This window comes from Aplysia californica, unplaced genomic scaffold, assembly GCF_000002075.1.
Source record: "Aplysia californica isolate F4 #8 unplaced genomic scaffold, AplCal3.0 scaffold00498, whole genome shotgun sequence".
NCBI lineage: Eukaryota > Metazoa > Mollusca > Gastropoda > Aplysiida > Aplysiidae > Aplysia > Aplysia californica.
This window is the reverse complement of record NW_004797768.1, coordinates 534,481-547,354: the sequence shown is the minus strand read 5'-3', so window position 1 is coordinate 547,354 and position 12,874 is coordinate 534,481. Positions and strand designations below refer to the sequence as shown.

General features: G+C 41.0%; 1 protein-coding gene across 1 annotated transcript in view; it reads right to left on the bottom strand.

Moving 5' to 3' along the window:
• The window catches only part of LOC101857666 (nardilysin), a 54,608-nt gene that overhangs the window by 7,752 nt on the left and 33,982 nt on the right, over window positions 1-12,874 (bottom strand). The window contains exons 23-29 of the mRNA XM_005105881.2: window positions 11,770-11,836; window positions 10,611-10,738; window positions 7,397-7,556; window positions 5,485-5,556; window positions 4,094-4,237; window positions 3,227-3,363; window positions 2,548-2,638 (exon numbers count right to left, since the gene is read on the bottom strand). Coding sequence (XP_005105938.1) covers window positions 2,548-2,638; window positions 3,227-3,363; window positions 4,094-4,237; window positions 5,485-5,556; window positions 7,397-7,556; window positions 10,611-10,738; window positions 11,770-11,836 — 799 coding nt within the window. The remainder of the gene's footprint in view (window positions 1-2,547; window positions 2,639-3,226; window positions 3,364-4,093; window positions 4,238-5,484; window positions 5,557-7,396; window positions 7,557-10,610; window positions 10,739-11,769; window positions 11,837-12,874) is intronic.

Here is a 12,874-nt window from a genome sequence, read left to right as displayed (position 1 = left end):
CCAGCTGGATCAAGAACTTTCTGTCTTGCAGAACTATCCAGACGTCATGTGACAGCAAGATTTCTTCACAGAGGACACTCGAGGAAGGCCTCCCACAGGAGTCAGCACTCAGCTGTACCCTCTTCCTGTTGTTTATGAACGACTTGCCAGATGTCATCTCCTGCCAGAAAGCACTCTACGCTGACGACTTACTCATCTGGAGCAAAGGAAGTGACATGAGAGCACTGAACCAAGCCATCAACGCAGACCTGACTACTATATCGTCCTACTGCCAGCTATGGAAGATGGAGATCAACACAGATAAGACTGTTTTTGGACTCTTCAGCCTCAAAAACAAGGTTACAGCAGGTCAGGTAAACCTTAAGATCAATGGAACCACCATCAAACATGAGGACCATCCCAAGTACCTTGGTGTACAACTGGACCGAAAGCTGTCTCTCAAAGAGCACTTAGGGGAGCTGACCAAGAAAGCCACCTCCAGACTAAACCTTCTGAAACACCTTTCATCACTCAACTGGGGAGCTGCTCTGACAACTTTATATAGGGTATGTCAGATCTGTGATTGACTACTCCCTACCACTACATTCCATAGCCAGCCAAAGCTCCCTGGCACAGCTTGACAGAGTACAGAACCAAGCACTCAGATTTGTTTCTGGCGCGATGAAGACCACGCCCACAAGTGCCTGCGAAATCCACACCAACATAGAACCACTGGACCTCAGAAGAAAGAGTTCTACAATCGAAACCTACAAAAGATTCGCGGCTAGAAGGCACGAACGAAAATAGAAAAATGGCAGATGAGTGGGAACCAAGAAAACGCATCCAGAAGACCTCCTTCATGCGAGAAGCAACAAAACTACTGGAGGAGTTTGACCCACCCGAGAACAGAGAACCACTCGCCAACATCAGCTGCAAACCTCCATATTGGCAGACACCAGAAATCACAATAAGGACGAAACTTCTAGACCCTTCTTGTGACAAGACCAGAGTCACCAGAAGAAATCCTCAGAACGAGTGCCCTGGAGACAGTGGACTCGTATGCTGAAACTCCAATTCATGCATACACAGATGGGTCAGCAACAAACGCTACACAGAGTGCTGGATATGGATCCATCATCAAATATCGAAACAACCATGGAGAGAAGAAGCAGACACGACTATTTGGCCCATGTGGAACATACAGCTCCAACTATGATGCAGAGAGAGTTGCCATAGTAAAAACCCTGGAGCAGATCACCCAAGACTTTCTTGAAGCCGCAGTAACACCAGGGGATGTTGTTGTCTTCTCTGACTCAATGTCAGTACTCCAAGCCGTCTAGGGAGGAGGAGACTACAGAGGGGACGGGAACATTTTCAGCCTTGTAAAACAGATGGGCACTTCCTATGGCATCTGGGTCACACTGCAGTGGGTGCCTGGCCATTCTGGAGTACCAGGGAATGAGACTGCGGACCAGCTATCAAAGACTGGAGCAAGCCTGCCCCAGACAGACACAGCCTCCTCTTTTCAGACCTGCAGAGGGATCATCCAAGCCAAAAGCAGAGACGAGTGGCTAAATAGATGGGCCAACGCAGAAACAGGAAGATCTCTCTTCGGGCACATGGACAAACCCAACTCTAAAGACCCTTTGAATCTTTTATTTAGAGCCGATCAGACTTTGATCTTCAGAGCCCACACAGGACACTTACACACCAACAAGCATATAAACAGAATTAATCCCATGTGGGAACCCCATTGCAGACACTGACTACCACGAGGAGACCGTTGAACATCTTCTCCTTCACTGCCCAAACCTGGCTGTTCTTCGACGCAGGCTCCTTCATACACCTACAGACTTACAAAGCCTGCTCTACTCTGGCGTTGACCAGATGACAAGGACATGTGATTACTTGAGGGAGGCATTGCGCTGCCAAGAGCGAAATGCTCGCAGCTAAAGGGGTTTGAAAACAACAAAAAGCAACAACAACTACAGCCCTGTATATCTTCAATAAATTTAGAACTTGTTACATCAACGTGTAGTCTTGTATCCCCTTTCAACCGATGCCAATACATCTTTACAATGAGTCGCGTGGATAAAAATACCTCACATCTGCAGACCTATCCAGTCGTAATGTCTTGCCTTGAATGACTCAAGTTTGATTAAAGGCTCCACTTATTTGCAGCATTGAGTAACATCTTTTTATTGACCCTGTTTATTCCAAATATTGAAATCATGATTTCAAAGACTTCTTTTTCTTCTTCTTCTCAATCGCATCACACTTGAAGTCTGGAATCTGTCATAAATTGGGCCGTCCTGCTCAGTTCATCCTTCGGCCCGTATAGCTTATCTTGTAGTGTCAGTGGGGTTGGCCAGGTTTCCTGTCTTAGGGCCCTGTGTGTCTTGCAGTGCTGAAGGATGTGTTCAACAGTTTGGTCCGCCTCTCCACACTATTTCATTTCAAAGACCAACCCCAAAAGTTTACAAGGAAGCATCAAAAGCAACAAAATATAAAAACCAAACTATAAGAAACTTTAAAAGTATGGTAAAGTAATGTAACTCCGTTTCATACTAAATCCTTGACTTTCTCTGCAGACATCTCTTCCAGTGACCGACAAAACTCAAGCAGGAACTTGGTGATGATTTCATTCACTTGTTTCATACTGCATTAAATAGGAAAGAGAAAAAAACACATTGAAAGACAGACAAATAATATAATGAAACAATACTTTTACACAAAGTTATTTACGAAGATGTATTGAACAAAACAAAAAGAGTGCGTCACACATTACTTCATTTGATCTGACTTATTAAACTACTAAAAAAAGAGACCTCTTGCAAAAAAATCTTTAAAAACTCAAAAATTCATCATTGATTTTTTCAAGTACAGCAGAGCCTGGAAAAGTTATCTCTTGCGACTAGTGTGCCAGGCACTTTACACTTAGTAGAACATTTTTGCATCTCTTTAGTTTGTTTTTTTTCCTGGCTACTTTAGTTTTAGTAAGAGTTTTACGGAACTTGCAAGATATATAAGTGCCGAAGATTAGATGTGTTACAAGAGAGTAAATAACATAAAAAAGGAGGAGAGATCAGGACGATAGATGTTTGATAGGAAAGAAGTTTGTATCTCTACAACAGAAGTAGAAGGTGAAAGACGAGGCGGAGAACAAGAACAACACCACAGAAGGGAAGAAGACTTTTAATTTGATACTCAGATTTAGATCGATCGACACAATTCCTCTGTGACTAACCTAAACCTATTGGCTTGACTCTCCACTACGACAGAAAAGCCCAGCACGCCGTGGGTAGTGGTGGGGTTGCAGTAGACGCTGTAGCCCAGCTGCTTCTCCGTGCGGAGCGAGTTGAACAGGGGTTCATTCATGGCAGCCTGGAGCGGGAAAGAACAAAAATACCACAAGGTCAACAACCTGTGAAAAAAATTGAGCTAAAGTAAATTTTTGTGAAGTTCAAAGTCCACAACCCCTCCTATTCTTAAAGAAAACATCAAAGATTTTTTTGTTTTAGTAAGTGTTTTACAGCACTTGCAACACAAACAGGTCACATAAGTGCCAAAATAGGAGGTGTTACAAGGGAGTAACAAACACAAAAAAGGAGGGGAGATAAAGACGATAAATGTTTGATAGGAAATAAGAAACAAACCACACCAAATCACCAGCCAACATCCCACAAAACATGAGACTTTTTCACATCTGTAATACTGTAATTCTTCTTAGCTGAACACCAAAAACTTACAATTACTTGAACACCAAAAACTTACAATTACTTGAACACAAAAACCTGATCTACTGAGTATTAGACACACACTCCTTACAGCATAAACCATGAGATATAAAACATAGGTATTAATTCACGACAATATAAACTACTTAAAAATTAATTATATAACCAGAACTCTAGAAGTATCCAGACTCTTTTATTTTGTACAGTGGTGGGGGAAGAAGTGGAGACGAAAGCAGACGACAGAATATTTTTAGGAAAGCAGGAAAGGAGGTGAAAGGAGAGAAGAAAATTTTCCATCGCTATCCGGATTCGAATCCGGGGCCTACTGAATGAGAGGCAAACACTGTAACCTCTCGACCAGGAGACTCCCAGCTCACCCCTAAGACTTCATTCAAGCAGTAGTTGCGGATGGAGCCCGGCCCTTGTTGGAAATACTGGACCACGCACGAGTTCGTGTCTTCTTTGTTGACGGCAGGCATGAAGCATTTGTTCTCCCCCACAGGGAGCTCCAGCACCACAGGCTGCAACAAACAAGGAATTGTTCCAGTAAATGTGAGAATGAACGGAGAACGATGATGACGATGATTTTTTCTGGTTTCCTTAATGGGCCTGGTGGACTCCACGAAGAAATCTTCGAGCGAGAGCGAGGCTCTTTTTCGGCTCCATTGTCATTATACTTAGAGGCACCTCCACTCGTCCAAATAACTCCATTCGAATTGCCATTGTTCCTGGAATTTCAAACATATGTTCGACATCCTTCTTTTCATGGCCGCACCTTCGGAAACGTGGGCTGAGCTTTTCATTCACAAAGTTCTTATACCATCTCAAGCTCCAATGATGGTCCGACCCCAGTTGATGATGACGATGATGATGATGATATCAGTAATGATAATTAATACTACTACTAATGGTAATGATGATTATAACAATAACATTAAAGTGAAAATACTACTACCTGTACTACAACGACTACTACTACAGATGAGGATGATGACAATGACGATGATGATGATGATGATGATGATGATGATGATGATACTAACACTAATAACAATTATTATTATAATAAGAATAACAATACTTCCTTTCATACCACATCTACTCCGACATCAAGTCTTACTTACTTTTCACAAACCCAACTAATCACTAGCGTCAAAGAGTCAAATGGTTTGGACATCTAACCAGAATGCCACAGAAACAACTAGCGGCTAGAGCTTACAACATGTTAACACCCGAGAATCTGGATTCAAATCAAGAGGAAGACCAAGAAAGACCTGGCTGGATGAGGTTAAAAAGGTCCTGGAAAAACGTAGCATATCTATCTACACATCTAGAACAGGAACAAAACTTGCACCTACCCTCAACAGAGGAAGGAAAAAGTAAAAAGTAAATTAAGTAAGTAACTAATCACTTCATAAAACCGTTCATCAAGTACATACCAAACACAAGACATTTCCCCTCCCCTCCCTTGCTACCCCTACCACACACACGCACCCACACACCACACCTACCCACCCACACACACACACACCTCTCTCTCCTTTTCACTCAGAATACCAAGACACTGATATATACGAACATGAGCAAGTGCGCATCATACAATACTGTGTTAATTTTCCTATTAGATAAAACTAATATCAGTAACATTACTAATGACAGTGAACAACTGTGATGAGAAAGAGGAGAAATAATGCAAATCAAATTATAAAAAAGAAAATTTTTTCTCCCGTGCAAAGTTGATAGACTGTTGAGAGGATCAATGACATACCTTTGGTATTTCACTCTCTGGAAGAGGTTTCTTTATCACTTTCAATGCGCTTTTTCCAATATCAACAGCATCCTGAAAGGGTGATGATGATAATTATGACAACAGCAAAAAAACAACAACCAGTAACTGATATATCCTGACTTTAAAAAAAATTGCAATGACAATGTTTATTCATCTTGCAGGGAGAAATTTGTCTTGGTCTTTAACAATGGCAGTAGACGTTACAAAGGTTAGGTGCACCCATGCATATGCACAACAAGACAGGACATTAGTAAATACATGAGTCACATGCAGGGACAACCCGCTCCGCAAAGGATTCTCTCTCTCTCTCTGTTTCATTTGTAGCACTGTGTGTTCAGTAGCCTCACTGCAGTAGGAACGAAAGAATTTCTATCTGTCTGTTTTTGCTTTTTGGAAATGTACTGTTTACTGCGGGCCGACAGTTGAAATTCTAATGTCAGTGGGTGGCTTTGTTATGTAACATTATCTTAGATTTAATGTCTACAAAGCTACAAAGTGTGTAAAAGAATGTATCACATTTTGAATGAAATTTTTTGTCTTCTAAACCTCTACACAAATGCTCAACTGTGGGAAAGGACAAGCCAAAGACCAGTAAAGGAAGACATACAGGTGAAGAAGTGGAAATAGATTGGGCAAACCCTGAGGAGACCCCAGACAAGCATCATCAGACAGGCTTTGACATGGAATCCACAAGGAAAGTGTAACAAAGGAAGACCAAAGATGACATGGAGGCGCGCGGTACAAGCAGAAATGGAAAAGGCAGGGACATCATGGAAACAGCTAGAAAAGGATGCACAGGACAGGCTTCAGCTGAAGAATTGTTGTTGATGGCCTATGCTCTACTGAGAGTTAAAAGGGCAAGAGAGAGAGAGAAACCTCTACAACTGACATACACAACATCCAGTGGTGTACACCTATAAACATTTGTAATTAAGGTATGCGTAAGAATTTTCTTTTAAAGGAAAACAAATTTTTACCATCATCTGTGTTCCCAATTTTAGTTGAAAACTATGTGAAGATCTCACTTGTCTCCATCAACAGCCAAAAAATAAAATTTTGACAAAAACATAGCTACATCTTTCAGCTACAGTCAGAATTATCCGAGACAGTCACCTATTTTTTAGGGAAAAGTGGCCGTCTTAGACGGGTGGACATCTAACAGTGTCATTTAATTTTTTAAATAAATTTTAATACATGTTTTACTGCACTTGCAACACAATAAGGTCATATAAGTGCCAAAGAATAATTATGTATTACAAGAGAGCAACACACAAAAAACAAAGGAGGGGAGATCAAGACGACAGATGTTCGATAGGAAAGAAGGAGCAAACCACACCAGAGCACCCGCCAACCACCCACAAACAGTGTCATTAAAACATTAAAAAACACTCAAGGGGGAAATGGGAAGTTGCCATTTCCACAGGTGATTGTTTTATACAGGTAGCCGTTAGAGCAGGTTTGACTGTACTTTAACTTCTAGCAGCTGCAAACAGAACATCAGCGAGTATTAACTCTTTATCTCTGGCAAGCTGCTCCCAGCGGTTCCGGTCGGAATTGCTGTGCCTATGAGCCGCTGGCAGTGGCTTGGGCACATTCTTTACGTTTTCGACATCAAATTACTTTTTGGCAATTGCTGAAAATAGGTATCTTCTACCGGGAGCTCATTCATGGATGAAGACTTATCAAAATAGGTTCACTTGTTTCGATTTAATGACCTATTTAAGGACATTTTTTGTCATTTTTAGATTTATTACCAAAAAAGGGCCTTGGCGTAGTGGGTTTACCCCCCTTGAAGATAAAGAATTAACAAAACATCTGCTGCGAGTATTAATGGAACATCTGACAGTATTATTTTCAACGATAGTCTTTGAGCAGACGGCAGTCTCCGCACCTGAGGCTTGAGGTTCCCTGTCACGTAACCCTCTATAAACATGGTGCAATAGAACTCTTCCAGGAACGGTCCAATCATGGGAAATGTGATGGAGCCCACTTGTTCATAGCGCTCTATCAGGGAGGGATCCATCATCTCCAGAACAGAATACCTCACAGCCCTTGGTTGATGAAACAAAAGCACATCATTCTATCTTTTTTCTTTTTTTTTTGAAGCAAGGGATGAGATTAAAAAGTAGATTTGATTTTAAAACAACAACAAAATGTGGGTATTTTTCTGGAAGAAATATTGAAAATTCATTTGTTTAAGTCTGATTTATCTGCAGAGGAGAATATCTGAGTTAATAATAATAATAATAAACAGCATTTATACTGCGCATTTCCATTTTCTGAAAAAATGCTCAATGCGCATTACAACGAAAAAGACATCACATCTTAAAAATTTATCGACATGTGTGTACATAAAACAAAGTACAGTAGTCTCCACCTAAGATCCCACCGCTTACGATCCCGGTTTGCTTAAAAGATCCCGCTGTTTTAAGAAAACAGAATTTTTACTATACAAAAGTCACCACTAAGATCCCGCTCTGATTCACTCTGAAGGTCCTGCATTTCAAATCATAATTTACGGAACAAACACCCGGGAGGGCACAGCAAATCAACCAAGAGTGGAAGTTGAGATCAATGAGATCACATCAAAGATCAGCCACTATGGTGAATATGATCACACACACGTTGTAAAACTCCATGAAGCGATACAATGTTTGCCCCAGACGGGATCACACCGTGGTGTGAACTGACCGACATGTTTGTTTTACCCACACATAACACTCACACCTGAGCTCTCCCCCTGAACTTACATCACTCGCTGGGTGGGCAGGGCCTACACGTTCGTTCCAGGTGGGATCACATCGAACCGTGAACTCTTCCCTGACCATTGCAGCAGTTTTCTCTACTCCCGAATTTGTGAGACAGACTGAATTTTAATTGGTGTATTCACAACGTAATGGTGTGTAACGACAAAGGCGGTTGGGGGTGGGGGGGGAGACTCAGTCAGAAATGGAAAGCTATAAATTTTCTACAGGTAAAGGGGAGGGGCAGCTGGATAAGCGTAGATTTTGAGACTCATGATAGGATAATAAGTGAAAATGGCACGCCTCATGCCACTATGCACTGTGATAGGTCATCAAGGTTAACCACTCTTTGCTCGCCATAATATGTCATAAACCCACCAAGGGGTCACATCAGTTCATTTTAGAGTGGAGGGAGACCATTTTACTGATTATGAGCCTTAACATGGGTCACCATAGATTTTTTCCTGGGTTCGTCGGTTAAAATCCCAGTTCGCCTAAGATCCCGCATTTCTTTGCTCCAGAGCACCGGGATCTTAGGCGGAGACTACTGTATTATACATGATATAACATAAATGTATGTGTAAAAATTTATATGAGAAAAACAGTCTCGCAATGAGTGTTCACTAAAAATATACAATGCAATAAAAATTCACGAACGGTCACAATAAAGTTTTTAGCTTTAGTTTTAGTAGAGGTTTTACGCGCTCACAACTGCACAAGGTCACATGAGTGCCAAGGGATGGATGTCAACAGAGAAGTCCTTACAGGGAATCAGACTTAATCTGCTCACCTCTCTACTCTAGCTTCAACGGCACAAAGCCTGCTTCGACTATCAAGGCACCACGGAAATAGTGGGTCACAAGAATATGACAAACACTAAAGAAGTAGAGGAAAATGACGATAGTAAGGATTAGGAAAGAATAGGCACCAGTTCCCTGTTGCAGTTCAGGCACAGTTATGAGCATGACATTGATGAATCAGCCCATTTACAATTTACAATTCTACTGTGCATAAGAACATGTTAAGGTCCCCCCCCCCTTTGAAAATGGCCTAAAGACACTTTAGTCAATAGCACCGCCCTGGGGGGTAGAATGTCTGAAGAATTAGACGAAATAAAAGAAATAAGCTGTCCCTCAGGTTTTATGCACTATGCATAATTTAGCAAAATCTGATAATTTTATGTCTAATTTATAAATATTAATTTTCCGTTATCATTCTTTGTTAAAAATTAAGAGAATCGCATAATTTCACATTTTTCGGCTCAGTTAACATAATTCTAAAAATTTTTTGCGCAAAACTGTGGGGACAGAATAAGGATTAAGATGAGATTTGTTTGAATAGAGCTGGGCCATTTAGACATTTTGGTAGGTGCTAAGGACCACCTGGGTTGTGACAGGTATTTTTTATTTTTTATAGTAGAGGGTTTTACGGCGCTCACAACTGCATAAGGTCATATGAGCGCCAAGGTGTGGGTGTCAACAGAGAAGTCTTTTCAGGGAATCAGACTTACACTGCTCACCTCTCTAACTTCAACAGCACAAGGTCTGCTTCGACTATCAAGGCACCCCAAAATAGCAAGTCACAAGAGAGTGACAAACATACAAAAGAAGTAGAGGAAAATGACAATAGTAAGGATCAGGAAAGAAAAAGCAGCAGTTCCCTGTTGTAGATCAGGCACAGTTATGAGCGTGACATGAATCAGCCCATTCACAATTCTACCATGCTTGAACGAGAAATGTCTCCCCTTTGGGAATGGCCTAAAGACACTAGTCAGTGGCACTGCCCCGGGGGGTAAGATTAGAGGTGTAACAAGAGAGTAACAAACATAAAAAAGAAGGAGGGGAGATAAGGACGATAGATTTTTTATAGGAAAGAAGAAGCAAACCAAACCAGAGCACCCACCAACCACCCACGTACGCTAATTTTAGCCTCTACAAGATGGCAAAACTGGGTGCTGGCTACAAAAAGGTTGACAAGCACAGCTCTAACCAAAACAAAAACACACACACACAAAAATAAACCCCAGACTGCCCACACCTGGCATATTGCTTCATGGAGTTTCAAATCAAAACAAAAGCAAATGTGAGTTGTGCTGACAAAATTAGGTACTTCTCGGGATTTAGCCTGACGGAAATAGATACACGTCAAATTTATAGGTTGACTCTTTACAATTTATTAGTATGAAATGATAAAAGACATGTTAAGCCTGAAGAGAATGGCACTAGTTTAGAATCTATAAATATGACCTCTGTGTAGATTTTCAGCCGATAACTCCATTCATGGAAGTAACTCGTTTTGTCAGCACGCCTCACAAATCGATATAAAGCAACAACAAAAAAAGGGCCCATTAATTGCTCCGACCTGGCCAGCTCAACAGGTTTGATGAGTTCATTGATATAGACTTGCTTCAGGTGTGTCACCACAGAATGGAACAAGCCCTCGTCAATGACCAGATCTTTGAAACACGACAGGGTGTCCTCTGTGACAACCTGAAGAAACACGGCATACAATTTTTTCAATATCATCATCAAGTGCCAGAACGGAAGCAGACATACATAATAATGGTTTGACACTCATTTCTTTTCTCAGATGCTCTCGTTTTGGTAAGTGTTTTACAGCACTCGCAACTGCATAAGGTCATACGAGCACACGTTCAGATGCTCTAAAAAAATAAATAAATATAAAATAAAGTAGCCTGGTCTTTCCCCATCACACATCTGTTCAAGTTCTCTAATTGTATTCACTTCATTGCAATTTGTCAAGCTGCTGACTAAAGTGTCTTTAGGCCATTCCCAAAGGGGGTACATTTCTCGTTCATGCACAGTAGAATTGTAAATGGGCTGGGCTGATTCATTAATGTCACGCTGATAACAGTGCGCAGAGTAAGTCTGATTCCCTGAAAGGACTTCTCAGTTGACATCCACCCCTTGGCGCTCATACGACCTTATGCAGTTGCGAGCGCCGTTAAACCTCTACTAAAACTAAACTAAAGCTGGACCTGTAGTATTAGAGCCTATCCAGAGGTCATCTAATGTCATCTGCAGCACTTCACACAAAAGAAAGCATCATAGATTATGCCCCTAAACATCTTCGTAAGTTTTTTTTCAGTTGAGTAAAAAGTGGCTAAGTTAGCGATTACGAAACATTTTAAATATCCTTACTGGGTTGAAAGAAGCCTTTAACCCATGCCATACACCCTTTGTCGCATAATTAGTTTAATAAGTGTTTTACTGCACTTGCAACACAAAAAGGTCATATAAGTGCCGAAGATTAGAGGTGTTACAAGAGAGTAACAAACACAAAAAAGAAGGAGAGGAGATAAGGACGATAGATGTTAGATAGGAAAGAATAAGCAAACCCCAACAGAGCACCCGCCAACCACCCACTGCCGCAGATCAGTAAAAAAGTCAATGAAAAACAGAGCATTCAATACTTCATTAACAACGCAAAACTTAAGAAGAAAAAGAGTACAAGGTAGATCTATCTCCAAAGTGAAATCAACTCATATTGAGCAGTTGACCTTTATTTTCTCACTGTAGCCTCCGATGAAGAACACAACTCCCTCGGGCGTTCCCTCCACCGAGTACCTGAAACAAAGAACAAACATTATGGGTTTAAAAAAAGTTTTAATAGAGGGTTTTCGGCGCTCGCAACTGCATAAGGTCATATATGAGTGCCAGAAGATTAGAGGTGTTACAAGAGAGTAACAAACATAAAAAAGAAGAAGGGGGAGATAAGGACGATAGACGTTTGATAGGAAAGAAGACGCAAACCACACCGGAGTACCCGCCAACCACCCACAACACATTATGTGCATCACACCGGGAGCAGACAAGAACCAAAGAAATACTAAAAAAGAAGTATAGGGAGCCGACCACCGAACTACTGTTAGACAAATTAAAAATCTGCACAATAGCAAACTCATGTTCGGTCGCAAATAGAAAAAAATAGAAAGGTTTAAAAGCATGACTTCAATTAAAGTTGTCAAATCTAAAAAATACTTTAATCGCTGTGCCTACACTGTTTCGCTTCGCCAGCAGTATGGCCTTACCTTAAGACATTCATTTCTGTGTTTTTATATTGAACAAAGCATACTATATGGTAACAAAAGAAGAAGCAAACCACACCAGAGCATCCGCCAACTTCCCAGGAGATTATTTTTGTCCATATTACAAATATAATCATGGAAGTGTCTACGGTCTCTAACGTTAGAGAACATATACAAGCTGTCTACGTTCTCTAACGTTCAGTGCTTCCAATTTTCCACCATTTTTTAAATAGTTTCCTCCAGACCTCATCTTTCTCACTTTCTTTGTTGTAGAAGTAGAAAACTAGATGTCAACATCTTGACCTATGTGGTTGCCTTTCCTGAAACAGTGCTGTACAGTGGAGTCCACTTATAACGAGTCCGGAAAAAATGAGAAGTCTGTTATAAAGACACTATTCTAAAACCCTGTTCTTTTCTCCTCTTTACCTTTGTAAATAAAATACTGCTATAGCGCAATTAGACAAACATGCGAGTCGGTTATAGCGGAATATTGCTGCTGCTGTGCACAGTGCAAAGGCCAATTATACATAGTGCAAAACCTCGCCAGTTGAGAAACTTGGTGATCTTGCGAAACAAA